At 45.7% G+C, this 21,801-nt stretch overlaps 2 protein-coding genes across 2 annotated transcripts in view; one reads left to right on the top strand and one right to left on the bottom strand.

The window, feature by feature from the left end:
• The window catches only part of Plg (plasminogen), a 41,708-nt gene extending 31,664 nt beyond the window's left edge, over positions 1–10,044 (top strand). Inside the window, exons 15-19 of the mRNA XM_021186265.2 lie at positions 1,654–1,731; positions 2,229–2,369; positions 4,913–5,019; positions 9,295–9,440; positions 9,624–10,044. Of these exons, the coding sequence (XP_021041924.1) occupies positions 1,654–1,731; positions 2,229–2,369; positions 4,913–5,019; positions 9,295–9,440; positions 9,624–9,785 (634 nt within the window). The 3' untranslated portion in view covers positions 9,786–10,044. The remainder of the gene's footprint in view (positions 1–1,653; positions 1,732–2,228; positions 2,370–4,912; positions 5,020–9,294; positions 9,441–9,623) is intronic.
• Positions 10,045–10,636: 592 nt separating this feature from the next.
• The window catches only part of Slc22a3 (solute carrier family 22 member 3), an 87,976-nt gene continuing 76,811 nt past the window's right edge, over positions 10,637–21,801 (bottom strand). Inside the window, exons 8-11 of the mRNA XM_021186320.1 lie at positions 17,146–17,254; positions 16,098–16,210; positions 14,282–14,381; positions 10,637–12,117 (exon numbers count right to left, since the gene is read on the bottom strand). Coding sequence (XP_021041979.1) covers positions 12,057–12,117; positions 14,282–14,381; positions 16,098–16,210; positions 17,146–17,254 — 383 coding nt within the window. The 3' untranslated portion in view covers positions 10,637–12,056. The remainder of the gene's footprint in view (positions 12,118–14,281; positions 14,382–16,097; positions 16,211–17,145; positions 17,255–21,801) is intronic.

The raw sequence follows: 21,801 nt of genomic DNA, 5'->3' as shown, positions 1-21,801 counted from the left end.
CTCTACTTTGAACATGACCAAAAATGGTATTTAAGGAAAAACAAAACAAATCCGGGATGCTGTCATTAAATTCTGTAAATATAACGAACCGTGTGACTTGATGACATCCCCAGGAAACATGGACGGTGCTTTAGGGGTTCACACACTCCATGGCTGTTGTAAAATGAAAGAAACATTTTCACAAATGAGATGCCGTGCAGCTTGGGGCTCACAGAGGAGCTGGCCTGTCAGAGATGCAGGTGTCTGAGAATCCTGTGTGCCTTTTTTTTTGGGGGGGGTGACCCCTTGAGTTTTATGCAGAGGCTGCTTGTGCAATTCTCAAACCCACGAGCAAGCCAGCTTGTGACTGCCCTAGTTTAAGAGATGCATCCGAGCCCGTGGAAGCAGGGCCATAAGCGTCGTCAGAACACATCTGCAATTCTTAATTCCCTTTTCCTGGGCGTGACTCATAAAGTGCACATGTGGAGCAGGCTCATCGAATGTCAGCTTGCCTGGCTCATTTCCATAGCACTGGGCCTGCTCCATTGCTGTCACAGGGCCCTCTGTGAGCTTGCAGAAGCCCACTAACAGTTGTGGACATGGATGGCTGAACCGTCTCTGTTACTGAGTTGTTTTTTAAGATTTATTTTTCTTTTATTTATGAGTGCTTGTCTGCATGTACAAATGTGCACCATGTGTGTGCCTGGTGCCCCTGGAGACGAGATCCCTTGGAATTGGATCTATATAGTTGTGAGCCATCACGTATGAGGTGGGAACCGAACTTGCCTCTAGAAGAGCAGCCAGTGTTTTTGTTTTTATAAAGATTTATTTATTTATTTCATGTATGTGAGTACACTGTTGCTGTCTTCAGACAGACGCACCAAAAAAGGGCATTGGATCCCATTACAGATGGCTCTGAGCCATCATGTGGTTGCTGGGAATTGAACTCAGGACCTCTAGAAGAGCAGTTGTGCTTTTAACCACTGAGCTATCTCTCCAGCCACAGAATTTTTTTTTGTTGTTTTTNTTTTTTTTTTTTTTTTTCTTTTTGACTTAACTACTAACTTTTTGACAGGACTACTCCTTGCTGTATGCTCTTTACCTGCCAAATAGAATTTGGTTCCTTCTGAAATTGAACAGCGGTTTATTTTCTGACTGCCCCCCCCCCCCCCCCCCCCCCGCCGCTTTTTCCCCTGACCTGATCCTACACACTAAGTTAGTTGCATTTGCATTCTAGCCATTACACCCTGGTTGGGAGTTGGTGACCTCATTAACCCACAGTACTGCTACTGGGGTCACATTTGACAAAGGGTAATTCATGAAGACCGTTTGCAAAGCCCTAGCCAATAAGGAACAAGGCAGCCTCAAGGGTAGGTCTGGACTGCTGGTTTATGTTGGGGTCCAGGGGTAAGGGGACAAAGTGCGGATTCAGGACTTCATGTCTGCTCCATGGGGACAGGTGGCATCCAAGACTCTCCCAGATATCTTAAGATTGGTCTGGATGGATGGTACTGTGTCTCTACCATCCTGCACGCAGGCTGGCTGGCAGGCCTTTCTGCTGGGAACAGAAACAGTAAGGAAAAGAGCGAATGAACATGCCTTTCTGATTTTCTGTGCAACCGAATGGGACAAAACCTCTGGCCTAAATGAAAGTTCTTGTTTTCTGTCCCCCAGATTTACCGGACAGCACTTCTGTGGCGGTACTTTAATAGCCCCAGAGTGGGTGCTGACTGCTGCCCACTGTTTGGAGAAGTACGTTCCATGGGTAACTGGCATGAGGTCTCCTTCTAAAGACCGACCTCCCTTCTCCTCCCCCTTCCCCCTCCCTCTTCCTCCCCTCCTCCTCTCCTTCCTCCTCCTCCCCTGCCCCCTTCACCCTCCCTTCCTCCCCCCTCCTCCCCTCCTCTTCGTCCTCCTCCCCTTCTACTCTCTCTGTCTGCCTTCCATGGTAGTGACATCAGGGACCCAGAAGAGCCACTGGGACAACTGGGCAAGAGAGCAGCAGTGCTAGAGAAAATCTGAAGCTGCAGAGCAGGGTCTGGGCCTGGGGAAACAGATCTGCTCAATGGCAGGCATTGGCTCTCTCAAGGTCAAGGACATCCCAGGGCCAGACAAATCTAGGATTTTGTCTCTTGCCGCACCTGTTTTGATGCTGATGTGTTAGGTGGCCGTGCGATGTGCACGGCACCAGAAGGCACCAGGGAAGGGTCTGGACTATGTTTCACTCCTGATGTCACCATCCTTTCTAGATCTTCAAGACCTGAATTCTACAAGATTATCCTGGGTGCGCATGAAGAATATATCCGTGGGTCGGATGTTCAGGAAATATCAGTAGCCAAACTGATCTTGGAGCCCAACAACCGTGACATTGCCCTGCTGAAACTAAGCCGGTATGGGTGCCCCTGGGTTTGAATCCCAAGCTGAGTAAAGACAGTGGCGTCATGGCAGGGTTTTTCAAGGCACCACCAGGGGGCAGAGCTGTCTAATATGCAAAAGTATGGGAAATTAGGAAAAAATGGGGGGGGGGGGTAAATTTAATAAAAAAACCAGGATTCAGTCCAGCTTTGCATATCCCAGGCACATTCCTTAAAAAGGAGTCCAGATTCAGTTTCCCCATATAGAGAAAGATTTAAAATATAAGGTGCAGAAACACCTCCGTGTCTCCATTACCTAATGCCCACCAGCTAATAATTTGCATCCACTCCATGTTGACAAAGCTCCTCCCTCAGTGACTCCATGCTGACAAAGCTAATCTAAGTTACTCTAGGCTGACAAAGCTAATCCATCAGTTACTCCAGGCTGACAAAGCTCCTCTTAAAATAATGAAAGAATCAAATGAGATTGTTTGATTACATCAAATTACTTTTAAAACCTATAAACATGTGCTCAGCATGGTGGCACATGCCTTTGACCCCAGCACTTGGGAGATAGAAGCAGGTGGATCTCTCTGAGGTTGAGGCTAGCCTGGACTACATAGTGAGTTCCAGGAAAGCCAGGGCTATATAGAGAGACCTTAGCTCAAAAAACCAAAGCCCCAAACCAAAACAAGAAGAAGAGTCAGATCCCACAGGTATAGGGCTAGAGATCGGCAGTTAAGAGAGCCTGCTGCTTTTCCAGACGACTAGAGCTTGGCTCCCAGAATTTGTATTAAACGGTTCACCGCTACCTGTACTTTCAGCTCAAAGTGATCTAACACCCTCTTCCGGCCTCTGTTGGCGCGCGCGCACACACACACATCTAGGAAAAAAAAAAAGCAAAACCAAGCAGACAAACCCAGGTAAGGACGAGAACAGAATGAGACAAGAAACAATTCACAAACACAAACGCAAGTCTCATTTCCATTGTTCTTTTCTCTGTCCTTATTTTCCCTGCTGAGATGTATTTTTTAAAGCTAGACGTTGGGTAATTAGGCTTGTTCCATGGAATTAGGAATGTTTGGAAGCAGGTCCACCCCCGTGGACACAGCTCACAAACGGTCAGCTATTTTGAGAAATAACACGTTTGGGACAGGCAACAGGCACACAGTGCACATTAGCTGTGCCTGATGGCTTCCAGATGACAGGGAGATGATTCTGGCAGAAACAAGGACTGGTCCAGTCAGCGCAGGCTGCTGGAGGGAGTTCTGGTCTCAAACACTGGGCCATGGTTCTGGGCTGTAAACAGAGAGGCGATGTCTTGGGACATTTTGATGCATTAGAAAGCTAGAAGGAAGGACAGGAAGTTACTCTATAAATCAGCTGAATTCCCTCATGTCCCCAGAGCCTTCCCTTGCATCCCAGTAAATGAACAAATACAAGACCTGCCTGAGTGGTTCCCTTGGATTCCTTGCTCTCTGACAGCCGAACATTTTCTGGCTTTGATCGTATCATAGCCGCACCCCACAGACTGAAGACCAAAGGTCTTGGTGTCCTGTAAAGGAACCTATGCATGACATTCCTGTGAGAGCTGGGTCTGTTTGGGTCATTCTGGGAAATCATGTCAGCTGCAAAGCTGGGACAGTGTGGATTCTGGATGAAAACAGGGCGTTCCTCATTTCCAGTCTTTGTTTTTTAATCTCTTGAATGCACTAAGGCTTTGGGTCTGAAAAAAAAATCAAATTTAGAATACGTGTGAATCCATGGAACTTTATAACTCTATTTAGGTGCAGGTTCTTTGAAAACAGAGCTGTTCCTCTTCTGTGAAGAGCTCACTTCCAAATCACTTTCTCTTGGTGAACACTGTTTGCCCAGATGCTTGTAAGCAGTTCAGCATTTAACAGGCGAGAAGATCTGGGACGCAGAAAGGTAGAATAAATAGCCCTGGCCAAACACCTTTTGATCTTAGTGTAGCTGGATAGCATCTGGATGGTCCATCCACAGAATGGCACCCTGTTACATTGAATAGCAAGTCACAAACCACAGGACAGGGCTCAGTTGGTAAAGCACTTGCCGCACAAGCATGGAGACCCAAGCTCAACTCCCCAGTGTTACGTCAAACGCTTGGCATGAAGGGATGCACCTGTAACCCCAACACTGGGGCCCGGGGGAGAGACAGGAGGACTCCTAGAGCTAGTCTCGCCGACTCAGTGAGCTCGAGGTTCTGTGACAGACCCTGTCTCCAAAACTGGGGGGATGAACAATCGAGGAAGACACCTGAAACTGATCTCTGGACTCTCTATGCATATGCACAAGTGTGCATTTGGTGCCTGCATGGACACATGCGAACAAACATACATCCCCTCCCATACAATGGATTCTTTAGCTTGAAGGACATTGTAGAGTTCTGTGAGCATGAGGGGTTTTCTATACTCTGCTATGTCAGTGAAGTAAAGAGATACCAGCCTGAGGAATGCTGGGACACTGAGGAGGGTACACTTGGTTGTGGGTGATCTGCAGGTGAAGGGTGGGGATCTCCTGCAGAGCAGTTGATGCAACATTTGATGCACTCCTTTCAGCCCAGCCACCATCACGGATAGAGTCATTCCAGCTTGTCTGCCATCTCCAAATTACATGGTTGCTGACCGGACAATATGTTACATCACCGGCTGGGGAGACACTCAAGGTGAGACAAACTGGCCTTGACTACAGACTGTATGGCAAAAGGAACCGTTCAGAGTGAGTTGTAGCAAGTCCTGCCTGTGAATGTGGCCCAGCCCCCTTCTAGATTTGTCTGGGCACTTGCTACATCTCCATGATCGGTCACCAAGACTTGAGGAGGATGCCAGGGTGTGTCCCTTAGACTCTTCGGGCCTACTGTTACCTTTTGCCCAGGGGAGAGGGCTTCGGCACAACCCACAGATTAGCCTCGACTTATCATGTGACTTTACTATTTTAAGTTCTCAAAAACAGAATCACAACATAAACTGTAGCTAAACCAGTCTTTCCAAATACTTATTATAGTTAATATGTGTGAGAGGCCATTAGTGTGGGACAAGCTGACAACTGGGAGGGGGAGAGAGGTCCCAAGTGTCCTGGTACAGCTGACGGGGCAAGGGGTAGGAAGAGAGCTCTGTGCAGGCTTCCCCATCACAATCTGTATTTACTTTGGGGACTCTCTTTCAAAGAACGATTTTGTGGGACACACACACACACCACACACACACACACACACAGAATGGCTAGGCTTGATCATTCCAAACTTGGCTTCTCCCATTTCCCTGATTTCCTGTCTCCTTTTCCCACACTTCTGACTCTGCAGCATTGAGCTCCTGGAACAGAACTTTGGAACCTTGGAAACTGATGTTTTACCCATGGAAGTGCTAGGTCGTTCTTAAGTGGTTTGCATTTAAAGAAAAAAAAAATCTGTGTGCTACAAACTCATGGGAGTTAGATGTTGTTCCTATGTGCAGACGAGGAGCCTGATGTTCAGAGACGGGGGTGGGGGTGCGGGTGTGTGTCGGGGGGGAAGGTACAGCAGGAAAAGCATTGCCTAAGGCTGGCTACAGAGACCTGGGGAGGAGCCCCGCTTCCCGCTCACCAGCTGTGGACAGTTAGGGAGGTCTCCCTAGTGGTCTCCTAGGCTGGAGGCCTGCTCTAGGGCTGTGGTGGGAGAAGCAATGAGAGAAAACCCAACTCCAATTGATTTAAGCAGAAGGAGAGAAATGTCTAGTGATCAAGAAAGTTGGTCCTCTCTAGTGCTGGCCTGGGACCTCAGGCTCTATCCAGCCACCATCTGGGAGTCATTCAGGTCACACGAGGATCGTGGCTGCAGATGTTGGGTTACTTTTGGCTCTCTCAATGGGAATAAAGGGTGTCACTTTTCCCACAGTGGGAACAATAACCTGCCTAGGCTGGGAAAGCTCAGACTCTGGTCATGAGCCACGTTTTTCTGAACCAGTTTCGCCTGGCTCAGACCTATGCTACATGATCTGCTCTGTAGTTGGGGGCAAGGCCCACGAATGCTCGTACACAACAAGAGCTGATCCCTCAGCCGCCCTTGGGATGTAGAGTGAAAAGCTTCTAAGCCCTGCCTCCTCACCCCCAAAATCAACTGTGGTTGATCTTCATTGTCAACTGGACCACTAGGAGGCATAGCTCTGGACATACCGTGGGCATTTTGGGGGTGGGGGATGGTAAAAGGGGGAGGTAACCCATCGAGCACCCGAACCCCCTTTCTCTGTTTCCCGGATCCACAAGGACGTGAGTAAACATACTTCTGCTACAGTTGCAAACTGCAGCTGCTGCTGCCGAGCCCATCTTTCTCCAGAGTTCTGTAGCATGCCTTTGCTTTGCTAGCACAGAGCAGCCCAGAAATCACAGACAGTCCCTTCCCCGGAGGCTGTGGCTAGACTTGTCTCCATCACCAACATCAACATCACTAACATCCCCATCATTCACAGTCACCCCTATCACCATCATCACCATCGTTTCCACCTCACCATTACTAGATGGCAATAAAGACATCTAGTCAATCAGCATTTTTAGCTTCCTAGGTAAATCTCTCTTCACTTCACGCCCCAGGCTTTCTCAGAGTTTCAAACTCCAATGGCCAGCTGGTGTTGAGGCTGAGGATTCTTCTAGGTTGGTTCTTTGCTGTCCTCCTGGATTTTCAGGGGGCCTGACTACTGCTAGACTTAGCCTGGTGGCCCCCCACCCCCAGTAGGGCTTTTGCCCCTAGGTCATTTACTAGTACCCTTCAGGTCTCCAGAGGTGCCTTCTCTCCTTTGGCCACCAGATGGCAGCATATCTTCATAGACCACAACGTCCTGTAAACCACCCAGAGGTGGTTTCCTCAGGGCTCAGAACAATTTCAGCCTAATATGTGTCTCCACCCCTGGACTTAGTTCGAGCAATGCCCACCATCCCTTCTGGTCCCATGACCTTAAGACATGTCTCTTCCAGCTCCTGTAATCACCAGACAGATTACACATTTTTCTGAACCTAAGACAAGTCTAGTCAAAGTGTCAGGGGAAGGCGCTGTCCTTTATTTCTTGGCTGCTCTGTGCTAGCAAAGCAAAAGTGTGTTACAAAACTCTGGAGAAAGCTGGGCTTGCAAACTGGAAAGCTGAGTTCTCGGCAAGCTCGCTAAGTCCTGGGTGAATCCATCTGCACAACAGCCCTTCCTCTGGCATTGCTGCAAGTGTTCTGGCTCAGTCTGGCATCTGGTACACAAAAGCAGCAGGATTTTTTTGTTTTTGTTGTTTGTTTGCTTTTTGTTTTTTTTTAATATATAAAGAAGAGATACAACTCATAAGTCGAGTAAGGGATTAAATGTTCCCTTTCTCTCATTGCTGAAGAAATATAGATTAGAAAATGAATCAAAACAATTTACACCTATTACATTAGCTAGTTAAAAATTATTAATATTTTAATAATAGTGTGACATGGACACTTGTGAGGGTGTTATGGACTGATGTTTTCTGGCCATACCTATCTCGAAAATATTCTGAATATAAACATGTGTATGTTGTTTCTGAGAACTTAGACTTAAGAAAATATCATGGGCTGAAAATAGATGGCAGAGGTAGAGGTGTGGAGCCTTTGTGAACAGGGAGGGGGCCAAGGGGCATGGAAAAGTACATGGGCATGGAGCCCGCAGCTCCAAGTTCCAGGTAAACACTGTCCACACTAAGCCTTGGTTTCCTTAATTGCCTATCAGGGATCATAGAAGTCGATACTTTCTAGAACTGGTGCAAGAAGTAAATGAATTAATTAGATGAATTAAATGAAATTATACTATGTCACCAGCTTGTTCCTTGAACAGTTAATGATTAGTCAAAGCTATGGCTTTGGGGAGGCCATTAGTATCCACACATAAAAGGGGCTGTCTGAAATGCCTGCCGTGCGTGTACAGTGTGGAGCGACCCCACGACCGATAAATAATCATTCCTCACTCAGCTATCAGGGAGATTGTAGCATTATTAAAATGTCCCAAGGTCTGGGGAGATGGCCCAGTCGGTAGTGTTTTTGCCTTATAAGCATGAAGACTTGGTTTGGATCCCCAGAACTATAAATACGGACCTGGTGGTGTATACTTGTAATACCAGTTCCAGAGAGGTGGAAGCATGTGGATCCTTAGGGCTTACACATCATCTCAAGGAATGATGCCCAAGATTGACCTCTGCCGCCCCCCCCCAGACACACACACATTGTTCTTATGGTAAATTGCTTACCTTGCAAGTGGGGCTTGCCAAATTGGAAAATAGGCTTTTCCATTGAAAATATGGAGAAGTCTCAGCTGTGTCCATGTGGAAAACAGCATTGGATCCCCAGAACCCATGTACAGTAAAACGATCTGGACATGGTAGCCACATTGTAATCCCAGTGCTGGGGAGGTGGAGACAAGGGCAGTCCCTAGGGCTTGATGGACAGTCAGCCTAGCCTATGCAGTAAGTTCTAAGTCAGAGAGAGTCCTTGTCTCAAAAGGAAGGTGGGCAGTGCCTGAGGACTGAATGACACCTGAGGTTGGTCTCTGCCTGCCCTACCCCCATTCCCCTTTATGCTATAATGAGCAGGTGGGGGAGGGATTTGAAATGGAGCAGTATTATATAGGTGGTAAATAAAGTATAGAAAGCCTGAAAAAGAACACATTACAATAGTAGCAACTGAACTTTTAAAGCCCCCCTCTCTTTAATGTATTTGTCTTTTGTTTTAAACTGGAAATAATATGTGGACAATAGCAAAGCTGCAAATGCCACGGAGAAGCCGGAATGCTGCAGCAGGTCTTGGGAACCCTGTTTAACATGGTGTGTAACGCTCACAACTTTAAGGGCTCAAAGGTGTTAACAGTGTCTCCCTGTGCCACACAACCACACAAATGAGAGATCTATACCCGCTGCTGTGTCATTCTGGAAGTTTCCTGGGCACCGTTTAATTACATCTCTACTGATCATCACAGGGACTTTCGGTGCCGGTCGTCTCAAGGAGGCTCAGCTGCCTGTGATTGAGAACAAGGTGTGCAACCGCGTTGAGTATCTGAACAACAGAGTCAAATCCACCGAGCTCTGTGCCGGGCATCTGGCTGGTGGCATCGACAGCTGCCAGGTAAGAGAAGAGACCGAGATGGTCTTGGGTTGACACATCTCTGCCCCTTGGACTTTCAGTCTGAGAGGATTTGACAACCCATGGCCTGTGGAGGAATCCCACAGAGAGACAACACAAAGATAGCATCCCATATTATACCGGTGTGGCTCCCTTCTCATGTGGACTCTTCCCTCCCTCATCTAGGGCGACAGTGGAGGACCTCTGGTTTGCTTCGAGAAGGACAAGTACATTTTACAAGGAGTCACTTCTTGGGGTCTTGGCTGTGCTCGCCCCAATAAGCCTGGTGTCTACGTGCGTGTCTCACGGTTTGTTGATTGGATTGAAAGGGAGATGAGGAATAACTGACTAGGTGGAAGGCCGAGCAAAACCTCCGCTTACCAAAGCTTACTGAATATGGGGAGAGGGCTTAGGGTGTTTGGAAAAACTGACAGTAATCAAACTGGGACCTTACACTAAACCACAGCTTCCTGTTGCCCCTCAGCCCCTCCCCCATTTTTTGTATTATTGTGGGTAAAATTTTCCTGTCTGTGGACTTCTGGGTTTTGTGACAATAGACCATCACTGCTGTGACCTTTGTTGAAAATAAACTCGATACTTACTTTGATCTGAGTTGTTTTTTTGGGGAAGGGAAGTCTTCAATATTTTCATATTCTCTGTTCACCCTAACAATTTAAAAGCAACCGACGGAAAGTGATTCAGTTTGTTTTCCCAAGGGCCAGCTTCACGAAGGACTAAACAGACAATAGGGTCACCGAGAGGAGAACTGAAAGTCTTGGCGAGTCCCTCGTACATTGACCTCATCAACTAACGACAGCCTGACATACATCTTCAACGTCTCCCTTTCTGACACTGAGAATATTGGAAGCTGCCACATGTACGGAGAGTCAAGGGACTGAGTTCTATTCTGGTACTGACGACTGGGCTTCAGCCCAGATCCCAGGATGTGTAGCTGGGTCGTGGCATAGCTAGGTGAGGGAAACCTAATATAAGACCAGCCGAGAGTCTGAACAGTACTGTAGGTCACATCCGAGTGCACAAACAGGGAGGGCCGGGAGCCCGTAAAGGAACAGCAAGCCACCATCGAAGTGATGTTATTTCCCAGTTTGGAGACAGTAAGCAATACACACGTGTTATGTGGGATAGTGTTTGACAGTGGCACATGTTTAGAGGGAGGAGAAAGGATAGATATTTTTAAAAACAGTTTAAAAATTGTTTATTGTTATGAAACAGAACTACCAACTTGAAATGCAATCCAAAGGCAGGAGAGTGGACAAGAGCCGTGCAACAGCCATGAAACACACAGGCAGCTGGGCCACAAATGCCTGTGTATGCAGTGGGTGTGGTAATGAATACCCCAAAGGCTGTCGGGGAACTGAGCAGTCACACTCAGTTCTCCCGTGCTTCATGATTAAACATCTGTCTAACAGTCACACACATCTTCTCCAGTGTTGCAAACATAGTATGATCTCCACACATGTAATAGTTCCCCCCCCCCCGCCACACATTGGCAAGGTTTCTCTTTGATGCTAATTTTGCCTGTCCACACTGAGTTTGAAGTTTAAGACACATTCAGCCTAACATACATACCGAGTCTGAAAATAAACCAAGAACTGCACACCATATAGAATACTGTGTTTACATTTGAGTCTCTGCTCCAGAAGGCTTGATTAAAAACAAAAAGAGAAAGTCCAGTTCCTCCTTAGTATCCCCTCCAACACTTATAATTATGTCAAATTGGCTGCTAAGTCTTTTAAATTTGAATACAATTGACTTTTATCATTAAGTGGCAACAAATGTATTTGGTTTTGTTTTTTGGTTTTTTTTTCTCCCAAGACAAGTCAAAAATGTGAAGATGGAATGAAAAAAGTCTATGCTTTGGACTCTCAGTCACAGGTACCCCTGGAACGGAATTCACAAACATGACATAATTATCCCTTTATTTTTCAAATCCTAAGACCTGGGAAATCCAAATCCAGGCTTTGTTTTCTCCCTCAATAAAGAATCTGTGATTACAGTGGTCCTCTGAAGGAGGTGGCAAAATATCTGGGGCCTGGGGACTTCATAATACCACAGCCAGGTCCTCTGTTGTGTTGCATTTAGGCAGCTGTGCCTAACCTGGGGCCTGGGACCTCAGCAGCTACAGGAGACAGGAGGGGAGTAGCGCCGGGCATATCGGCCCTGTGAAGGCTTGTATTCGGAGCTCAAGGGAAGAAGTAGCAATTCTCAGACTCGTCAAAACGCTCTTCACTGCGGTGTCTTGATCAGATCAGTTGAGCACACTTCTGGACACGTGCCAGGCCTTGGTTTGTTCATCCTGCTTCCTGGATGGTACTGTCTTGTCCTGAGAACTGGAGAACTGGTTGGGGCCTTCTCATCTCTCCTTACCTTGCTGAATGAGAACCTAGCCAGAATCCGTGTACCTACTGGATCTTCATGAAACAGGTCAAAGATTATGTGTTCCCCGAAGCTTGGGTAGCATGATAAATCTTCATCTTATACCTTATAAAATACTCCGAAATCTTTACAGTTCCTTGGAAGGGCGCCACCTAGAGGAGGTGAAGCACACTGCACAGGCATATTCCAGTCTTCTCTGGTCCTCCCGGCAACACAGGGGCCTCAGACATCAGAAGTAGAAACCTGGGTTTTCTTTTTTCTGCCACACTGATGCAATTGTGAACTGATGAGACAAAGGCAAACAGGGAAAGGTCTCGTGAAAGATCATGCAATGACTTAAGGTCACAGGGGTTCGCAACCTATGCATCATGACCCCTTGGGGTGGGCGGGGCTTGACAGACCCTTTCACAGGGATCACCTAAGAGCAACTGCATATTAGTTTCAATTCAAAATGGTAGCCAAATTACAGTTATGACGTAGCAATGAAATACTTTTGTGGTTGGGGATCACCACATCATGAAGGACTGTATTTAAAGGGTTGCTGCATCAGGAAGGTTAAGAACCACTAGGCAGACATAAGCAGGATGTCTCACAGGGAAGAACGCAGAGCACAGAGAGCAGGATGCCTCACAGGGAAGAACGCAGAGCACAGAGAGCAGGATGCCTCACAGGTTAAGAATGAAGAGCACAGAGTTCCTTCTTACTGTTGACCCATAACCCTGGCCTAAGTGAGGCACACATAAGCCCAGCAGTTATATGCTGTAAAGCCTTTCTGTTTCCCAGTGAGGATAAAAACGTTTCTACTTCACAAAATTGTTCTGAGTATCAAATGAAAGAGCATATGTTAAAACCATGAAGCACATAGGTATTTTAAAATATCAACATCTATGTTCTCCCCCCCCTTGGGGGGGGGACAAACTCTGAGATGACCACAATTCAGTCTTTTAAAAAAATGTTTTGGGATGGAAAGATGGCTCAGTGGTCAAGAGCACCATTTGCTCTTGCAGAGGTCCTGAGTTCAATTCCCAGCAACCACATGGTAGCTCACAACCATCTGTAGTGGGATTTGGTGCCCTCTCCTGGTGGAGGACAATTACAGTGCACCCATAAATACAATAAACAAATTAAAAAAAATTCATGTTTGATAACTTTTAAAATTTAGATGTCTACCCTTAGTTTCTGCTTCACTAAGTTAGTTATTTGTCTTTAATATATTTTACTTTAATATAGCACTATATTATTTTTAATTATGCAAATAACATCAAACCATGTCATCTAATTGAGACCAATCAAACACTACAGAATTACATTACAGAAAGAGACTGGCCTTCCCATCCACGCCCTTCCCTCTCATATCCTTCTCCATGGGGGTGGGGGTGGGGAGGGGACTATTGATTACTTATTTTTAAAGTAATATGATCATTTAAAAAATGATTTATTTATTCATTTGATGAATATGAGTATACTGTAGCTGTCTTCAGACACACCAGAAGAGGGCATTGGGTCCCATTACAGATGGCTGTGAGCCACCATGTGGTTGCTGGGATTTGAACACAGGACCTCTGCAAGAGCCATTTCTCTAGCCCCCAATTTGATCATTTTTAAAAATCATTCCACATTCTTGTTTCTATCTTTCTATTGAGATAGATTTCAGAGGAAATGGTTTTTTAAAAAAAGCATGCATGATAATTTTTTTGTAAATATAACTCTTCAAATTTATGTATTGGTTAGAAATTAATCCATATATAGCCAGAAAACAATATAGCTCTTCCCTCCAGAACTTGATCTCTTTCTTTCTCTCCTGCTGTCTGCCTGTCTGTCTGTCTATCTACCTACCTACCTACCAACTCCTTATTTATCACAGATGTGTCTGTTGTGTCTTTCTTATCTTTATTTCTAACTTATGTATTTACCTAGTAATCATTTACCCATTGTCTTATCTCTTCATCAAATTTCAATGCACCATTGTCTATCTTCCTTTATTCCTATCTGTCGCTAGCTTCCTTCCGTCTGTCATATATGTCCCTGTGTATCTACAGAGACAGATTACTGTGCTTTTTGTTTCCCTTGATAATGAAGCTTGAGGAGCATCCGGGCCATTCCATGGGGACAGGGGCCACTTCTTTCCATTTTGGAGGGTTGTTTGTACCCTGATGTGCTGCCATTTTTCTGGTGCACATCTGAGCTTTGCCATGGCTCATCCCCAGCCCCTGGTTTAAATCACTTCTGAGTTTTAACACCTTACTAGGGAACACTCCTCAGTCACATTTTAAAAATAGCCCCCATTCTTTTTATAGCTTCACGTTCTTCTCACGTTAACCCGTTTAATCTTTTAACTGTTTTAAGGTACTAACTGAAGATTTAATGTCGTTTCCCCTGTGGATAATCAATGCCCCCTGGCTTAACAAGGTGCTTCCGTCTAGGGAGTGTTGAATCTTGTGCAGTACCTGCCAAGCTTTTCTACATCTTCCACCGTCTCCGGCAAGGCAATGCCCTTCGTTTCAGGCAAAAGCATCACGAGGCCACCACAGACAGACGCCAGGATCCCTGCCGGATGAGGGAGAGGCATAACTACCCACACACACACTCTTCCCGCCTTGATGCTCACTCCGTGCCCTTACCTTCCTCCAACAAATTCATTCCATGGTTCACCATGACCAGATTTCCTCCCTTTCAACCTTTCTCCATCTTCCTCAGTTCTGCACAGCTCATGGTCCCTGTGCTCTTGATGTATACTGAGGGTCAGTCGGGTGACACATGGTGGTAGGGACACACGCTGAGAAATGTGGCACTATCATTGTTGTGTCACCACCATGATGTGGATGCAGATAAACTAAGACGTCAATGACATCACTGGGTGATACAGTCTTATAGATGCCACTGTGTTGGCTGTGAGCCTGCCTGTGATATATGACTGAGCTTACAGAGCACCTGGCAAGAGCGAGCCACTCCAGGCCTCTCCCATTCACTGAGAAGGCAGATGGTGGACAGGAGCCCCCTCTGCCTCTGTTTCCCAGCCCTGGAGCTTAGCTGTATTCACATTACACTTAAGGTCTCTGCCTCTGCCTCAGGGTAAAGCCTTGTCTATGCCTATCTTTGGGGATTCCCCACAGAGTGTTTATCCCATATCCCAAGCACCCTCAGTCTATCCTCAGAAGCATTCAAACACATTTACCCTCTTCAGTGAGCCCTCGGCCTCACATCACCCCCTGATAATCTCCTCTCTTTGCTGTTCTTTACACCTGAACTTCTGGAAAGAGCATTGGCTATTTCTTCTCCCTCATCATAGACTAACAGATGTGCAGGTAAACGCCAACATCTGGATCCTGAAAACACAGAGCTAACACTGCTGTGCTCATTCCTGTGGTGTTAATGGTCCTGTGCACACATTTCAAGCCACCCAACCTAACTTCATTGCATAAAGTACCCGAACAGGATGGGCAGTGAGCCTCTGAACTACATCATTCCCACACAGGATGCACGAGGGGCGGAGAATGATCAGGGTATGGGTAGATGTAATCTTGTGTCATCTATTTTTTTTTTTGAACACACCATTTGAAGTATCAAAAGCAAATTTATTTATTGAATATGTTAAAGCATATAATTAGTTTTTAGGCTCACCTTTAAATACATGATAACGGAATTTTAAAATTTGGTTCCTGGAAATTGATGTTTTCATTTTCCAATATCTTAGAAGGATTTCAGTGTTTGATTTTAACCCAGAACCTAACAAGGGGAGTTGATATGAACACTGTTTATCCCACCTGTTGGTGCAAAGTGACTGTAAGGCCATTTAACGTGTTGGATGATCTGACTGGCTCTTTAAAATTGAAACAGTCACAAGAGGATGGAACAGATATGGTGGGTATCAGACCTGGTGACAATTACAGGCTCTGCATGAATAAGTGAAATGACCTGAGGCTAGCCCATAAAGTGAGGCAGCAAAGTATCTACCACATGAGCATGGGGAACTGAGGTCTAGCTGCAGAATCCAAGTAAAAAATCTGAGCATGAACTTATAAATCCAGTGTTGCGAACCAGAGACAGGTAGATCTCTGGGACTCACTGGCCAGCTGCCTAGGCTAATCAGCGAGCCTCACACTCCAAGGAGAGACCTAGTCTTGGTAAACAAGGAGGATACAAGCCTGAGGTTGATCTCTGGCCCCTGCAACCATGTACACACATGTGGCCATGCACACACATACACACGCAAACCTGCTTGTCCACACGTGGACAAACCCTCCCATACAAATGAATTCTTACCAAAGATGATCAGAGGCAGTTCTAGCCATATAGCTGCCAGCCGAAAGAGCAGAAACGGGGCTATAATCCCCCCAAAGTCACACAGGCCTGAGCAGAGCGAAACCCCAAAGTTCCTGCAGATTAAAACACAGTTTTAGATGAAAGTTTTTAAAAAACAAATTCAGGATAATAAAAACACTCAGACATCCTAAATTACAGAAGTTGTGTTAATACTTTCCATTTTTATCATTTTTAGTTCCAACAGTTACAACTGCCTCATGCTGTAAGCAAGTCATTTCCATTCTGCACCGTTTCAAGGTGCGATTCAGGAGGTAGCTCCCAGTGATGGTGAAAAGATGCTTCTCCATTATCAGGTGAACAGCCCTGCCAGTCCATGACACTCACAGGCGAGAGGCGGGACTTTTGGGTCCCCAGAGACAGGCTAAGAGATGCATGGGAGGAAGGGAGATTTCACCATGCTTTGGAGGGAGAAAAGGTGACCGGCCATGTGAGATCTCGTGAGGAGCGGCCACAGGCCACTTCTCCAGGCAAGAGGTTAGAAACATAAATAAGCTGAGGGCAGATTTCAGGTGCTGAGCTGGAATTAAAGGTAACTGAGCAACTGAAGCTGAGGGCAGATTTAGGGTCTTGAGCTAAGAGTATAGGGAAGGGCACCATAGCCTCAGGAGATTAGAAGTGCCCAGCAATTGAGCCAATATGGCAGGTTGAAAATAAGCATGTGTGTGTGTGTGTGTGTGTGTGTGTTTTATCTGAGAATTGGAGAGAATCTGGGAGGGGCTGATAGCATAGTCTACCCAGAGCTTAAGGTGGGGTAGCAAAAGCTATACACAACAGGTACCCTACAAAGTACGCGACTAAGAATATTGCATCAGACAAGAAAGCCAATGTGCAGAAACCCACAAACATTCTGTACATAACCAGCTTCTAACAAAGCAAGATATGCCACTATGGAGAGAGAGAGAAAGAGAGAGAGAGAGAGAGAGAGAGCACTTGGAAACACTTGGCTGCAGTTACTTAGAAGAAATGGCCATGTATAAGTTAGAATTACCGTAATGTCGTTGGGTACAACTCTGAATTTACCAAATAAACAATTTCGAAGGCCATGGTTATCCCTAGTCTTCCCAGGGTAGCGACTGTGGTCCTCAGCCACGGTATCCCTGTGAATAGAATGTTTGGAAGGGAAGAGTTAGGGGTCTGATCTCATCAGGGTTTTACGAAACAATCAAAACCATTCACTGGGTTCCTCCAACTTAACTCCTTGATGATTTAAGCACAAATGGTAGAAAGCTTTTATATTTTGGAACAGATTTCACTAATGTCAGCTTGAAAGGGAACAGTTAGTGTATGGCAGGTGCTTTTCTGAGTGGGGAAAGGCTGTAAAATTCCAACTAACGACCTGGTTGCTGAGCAGTCACCACACCAAAATACTGTCCCAGGAAGTGCTTCCCTAGAGAGCCCTAGCCCACTGGCCTTGACAGAGGGAAGGATGTCTCCCTCTGTCCCCTTGAAAACCATGGCTAGTCAGACTCCATCTTCACTCTGCACGGGCCTAGAAAGCTGTTCTCCTCAACTAAGCTGGTTTCCCACAAGAATCGAGACTTTGAGAAGGAGGAGGGGCTTGGAAAGAGACCTCGGTTCTGTGTTCTCTCCACAGTGTCACTCATTGCCTTTATCTCCAGCCACACTACGTCCTCCAGGAAGTTATCAGGAGAGAGCCAGATTCAGATACACCCACTGGCTCACTTAAAAAAAAAAAAGAAAAGAATTGCTTTAGGACCAGCTGCTCTCATTGGATCAAGAAAGCCCTGGACCTCTACAGTAATAATGAGGCATGGCAAATTCTCTCCAGGAAACATCTCCTTTCTTTTGTTTTAAGAGCAGATAAATAGATAAATCCAGGCCTCTGAACATCTTAAGAATTCATATGCAATGAGCCAGGCATGGCAGCTAACACCTTTAAGCCCAACACTTGGGAAGCAGAGGCAGGTAGTTCTTTGTGAGTTGGACAGAACTTGGTCCAGGACAACCAGGGCTTCAAAGAGAAACTCTGTCTCAAAACCAAACCAAACCAAACCCAACCAATAACGAAAGAGTTAAGACGGTATCTGCTGGTCAGCGCACAGCTAGGGGTATCAGCATCTCTGGACACAGAAGTTCACACAGCACCAGATCATCCTCTTGCCTCCTAGGCAAACACTGCACCTTCCTGAAGGTATAATTAGGCATTATATTATTTTGTTGGGCTGAGGTGTGAACCCAGCACCTTACACATGGCAAGTAAGTGTTCACCACTGAGTTATATAGCAGCCCTTGATTTTTGAGGCAACATTAATTCCAAGCTGGTCTTGAACTCTCAACCCTGTGTCATCCTTCCGAGTGCTGGATTCTAGGAACGTACCACCACACAAGACGGGTAGAAAAGTAGCCACTAATGAGGATGATGACAAACTAGAAATAAGCTCAGCAATGTGTGTTCACTCCAGGGAATATTTGACAAATTAAAAAAGAAAAACAAACTTCAAAAAACTGTCAGAAAGACAAGCAGAGACAAGTGGGTTTCAAGAGCCCAAATCGTTGCTGGGAAGGTCCAGTTAGCTAAGATTTAGTGGCAAGCTGGGCTTTCCAACACTCTTGATGTGTTCAAGAATAGGACACCCACAGCTGTCCCAGCAGTAATTAAATCAAGGAATGAGGTAGGTCAGAGCTGAGCTCATGCACTGGGCTGCCACCTGCTCTGGCTTGCAGCAGCTGTAAACATTTGTTTTATTTATGCTTTGCTTTTTCGTGTGAGCCAGGAGGGGACTAGGAAATGCATTCCACCCTTGTCTGTCAGTGAGCAGGCAGGTACTGATGGAGATGGAAAGTGGGGGCTCAGCCAGATGCCCTGGGTCACAGCTAATGGGCCACAGAGGAGGGTGTCTGCTTCCATGGCAACCACTATTGGTAGGCTCACCAGGCAGAGTTTGTTTTGACCATAGCAAGGTTGCTCTTGTGAGTCCCACCAATAAGTTAAGTGTCTTCTTAGATTTATAACAGAGGCTTAACTTGTTCACTAGGAAAGAAAATTAAAACTAAGAAACCAAATGAAAACATACATATTTTTTCTACACACACACACGCCATACACAGACAGACACCCACACCACTGCGACCCCATCATTAAAAATGTGTGTGGTTAACTCAAAAATACTAGTCAATTCAGAAAAAAAAAGGAAGTTTATCAGTTTGACACCCTGGTAGGAGAAATGGTCTGCCCTACTTACGGGCTGTTGACCTTAAAGACTTTCAACTCTTTCCCATATAGGACACTGGGACAGAGCTTGTGTGTGTGTGTGTGTGTGTGTGTGTGTGTGTGTGTGTATGTGTGTATGTGTGTGGTGTTTAAGAATCCCAAAAGGTATTAAGCTATATTAACTTGAAATTATTTCATTAACAGATGTAAATTATGTATAGTTATGTATGGAGAAGGAAACCATTGATTGTCCTGATAATAGACACTCGTTTTTGTTTTTTGATGGTAAAGACCAAACCAAATATATATACATATACATAGTCACACACACACACACACACACATATGCAGGGGGATTGAAAAATTAAGGTCATACCCAGTTATATAGAATGTTTGAGGCTAGCCTGGGCTACAAAAGATATATAACCCCTTTTTCTCCCTCTCTTTCCCCCCTCTTTCCCCCTCTCCCTCCTTCTCTTTGTCTCTCTCTCTCTCCTCTTTGTTTATCTCCTCTCTCTCTTCCTCCCTCCCTCCTCCCCTCCATCCCCCTCTCCTCTCCTCTTTGTTTCTCTCTCTCCCCCCTTTTCCTTTTCTCTCATTTTTCTCTCTCTCTTCTTTCCTCTCCTCTTTGTTTCTCTCTCTCTCCTCTCTCTCTCCCTTCCCACACACGCGCACATAGATGATCACTGCAGTTAAAGTTGTTTTCCATGGTCATGTCAGAGAACACAGAGAAATGATCTTCCTCTATGGATGGAGACTTGCTCAGGCAGCTAGCGTCTTAAAGCTCAGCTTTTAAAGAAAAGATGCAGAATTTAAAAATATATAACTTTCACTTTCCCTGGATGTACCATCTGCTCCAAAATAAAGTTTAGAGAGAAGTCCTAATAAGGATATGTAAATTAGGGTATGCAGAGTTTTCCACTTAGAAATAAAAATAAAAAAAATAACCTTGTCTGGAAGGAGGCCTTGCCCTACTGCTGGGTTTGTAGCCACACAGAGTGGCCACAACTGCAGAGGGACAGGCACAGAGAAAATGCCTGCCTTCTGAGTTCCAGAGTTCAGAAGTTTGCTTTCTAGACCACGAATCCCAGAGGAATAAGCAGTCAGGAAGATCTTCTCTTTTTCCAAGTTCCGACCATAAAAAGAAAGGTTTCTAGAGAAGTCATTTTCAGAGCTGACCTCTCCAAAAGGCTCATTAGCACTTTAGCCAGAGACCAATGGTGACATCAAGTCCAGCTGAGAGGCAAGGCTAACTTCACAGTCTGTTCCCCGGAGTCAAGGCCAAGAGCCCCTTAAATTGGAAGGCATGCTTGCTCAAGGGAGGGGCCTCTATTCATATACAGGATTCAGACTGGTGACTTGAAACTTATTCTGGCCCATCCAATCATCATAGACCCGTGAGCAGGAAGGCATGAAGACCGGGGCTTGACACCTAGAACCCATACAAAAGAGCCAAGTGTGGTGGTGGGTGTGGGAACCCAGCCCTGGGGAAGTGGAGACCAGGAGCCCCGTGGCTCGTGGCCAAACAGCCTTGCCTCAGTAGCAAACTGCAGGCTAAGTGAGAGACCCTGTCCTAAGGAACAGGTGAGCACCCATGCCAACCTCGGGTCTGCATGTGGATATGAACACCCATACCAACATGTGTACCTGCACATACATACATACATACATACATACATACATCATACATACACAAAATGGGAGGGAGGGAGGGAGGGAGGGAGGGAGGGAGAATTCTGAAGTACAGAAGTCTATAGCATTCTTAAGCTTTCAACTTTTAATTGAAATTGCATACCTCTGAGAGAAGCAATTATGTTTCTATTGTGCCTCTCTATTCCTTTCACTGTTTTTTTAAAACAGTTTTTCTTACTTTATTAAACCATACTAATATTCTTTCAAGGACATACAGCCAGGAATGCTACAGCGAGAGAATCTTATTTTTATGAACGAGACGTCACAAGGCGCTCTCTTCAGTGGTGCTTCTTATCACCATGCTGGGATCCAGGAAATATTCAGCCCCCAAAGACTGATGTCGCCTCCAAAGCCGCCCATGTATCTCCAAGCCTCACTGAGAGCCCATGGATCCCTCAGCCCTCGGGCAGCAAGCTTCTTCTGCACCGTTTCTAATGGCATCCCTTCAATTTTCCACCGTCTGTAATCTGGAAGTTCCCTTTTACCCTGGCCATGTCCGTGTTCATGTCCGTGTCCAGCAGCCATGTCTGACAGCAATCTGACCTCCCGGGACACTCAATATTCAACCTTTCAGCAGGAGCCAACTGGAAACGGATGTTCCCTTTCTCTGTTTTTAGTGGCCAGCAATTAATTAATCAATATTAAATAGATACACACTGATGGTTGCCTTTTACTCAGCTTTCATAGCTCTTTTATTAAAGATCTATTTTTATTTCTGTCTCTGTCTCTGTTTCTGTCTCTGTCTCTCTCCCTCTCCCTCTCCCTCTCCCTCTCCCTCTC

Source organism: Mus caroli, chromosome 17 (assembly GCF_900094665.2).
Source record: "Mus caroli chromosome 17, CAROLI_EIJ_v1.1, whole genome shotgun sequence".
NCBI classification, from domain to species: domain Eukaryota; kingdom Metazoa; phylum Chordata; class Mammalia; order Rodentia; family Muridae; genus Mus; species Mus caroli.
The sequence above is the reverse complement of the archived record's forward strand: the minus strand, read 5'-3'. Positions and strand labels throughout refer to the sequence as shown.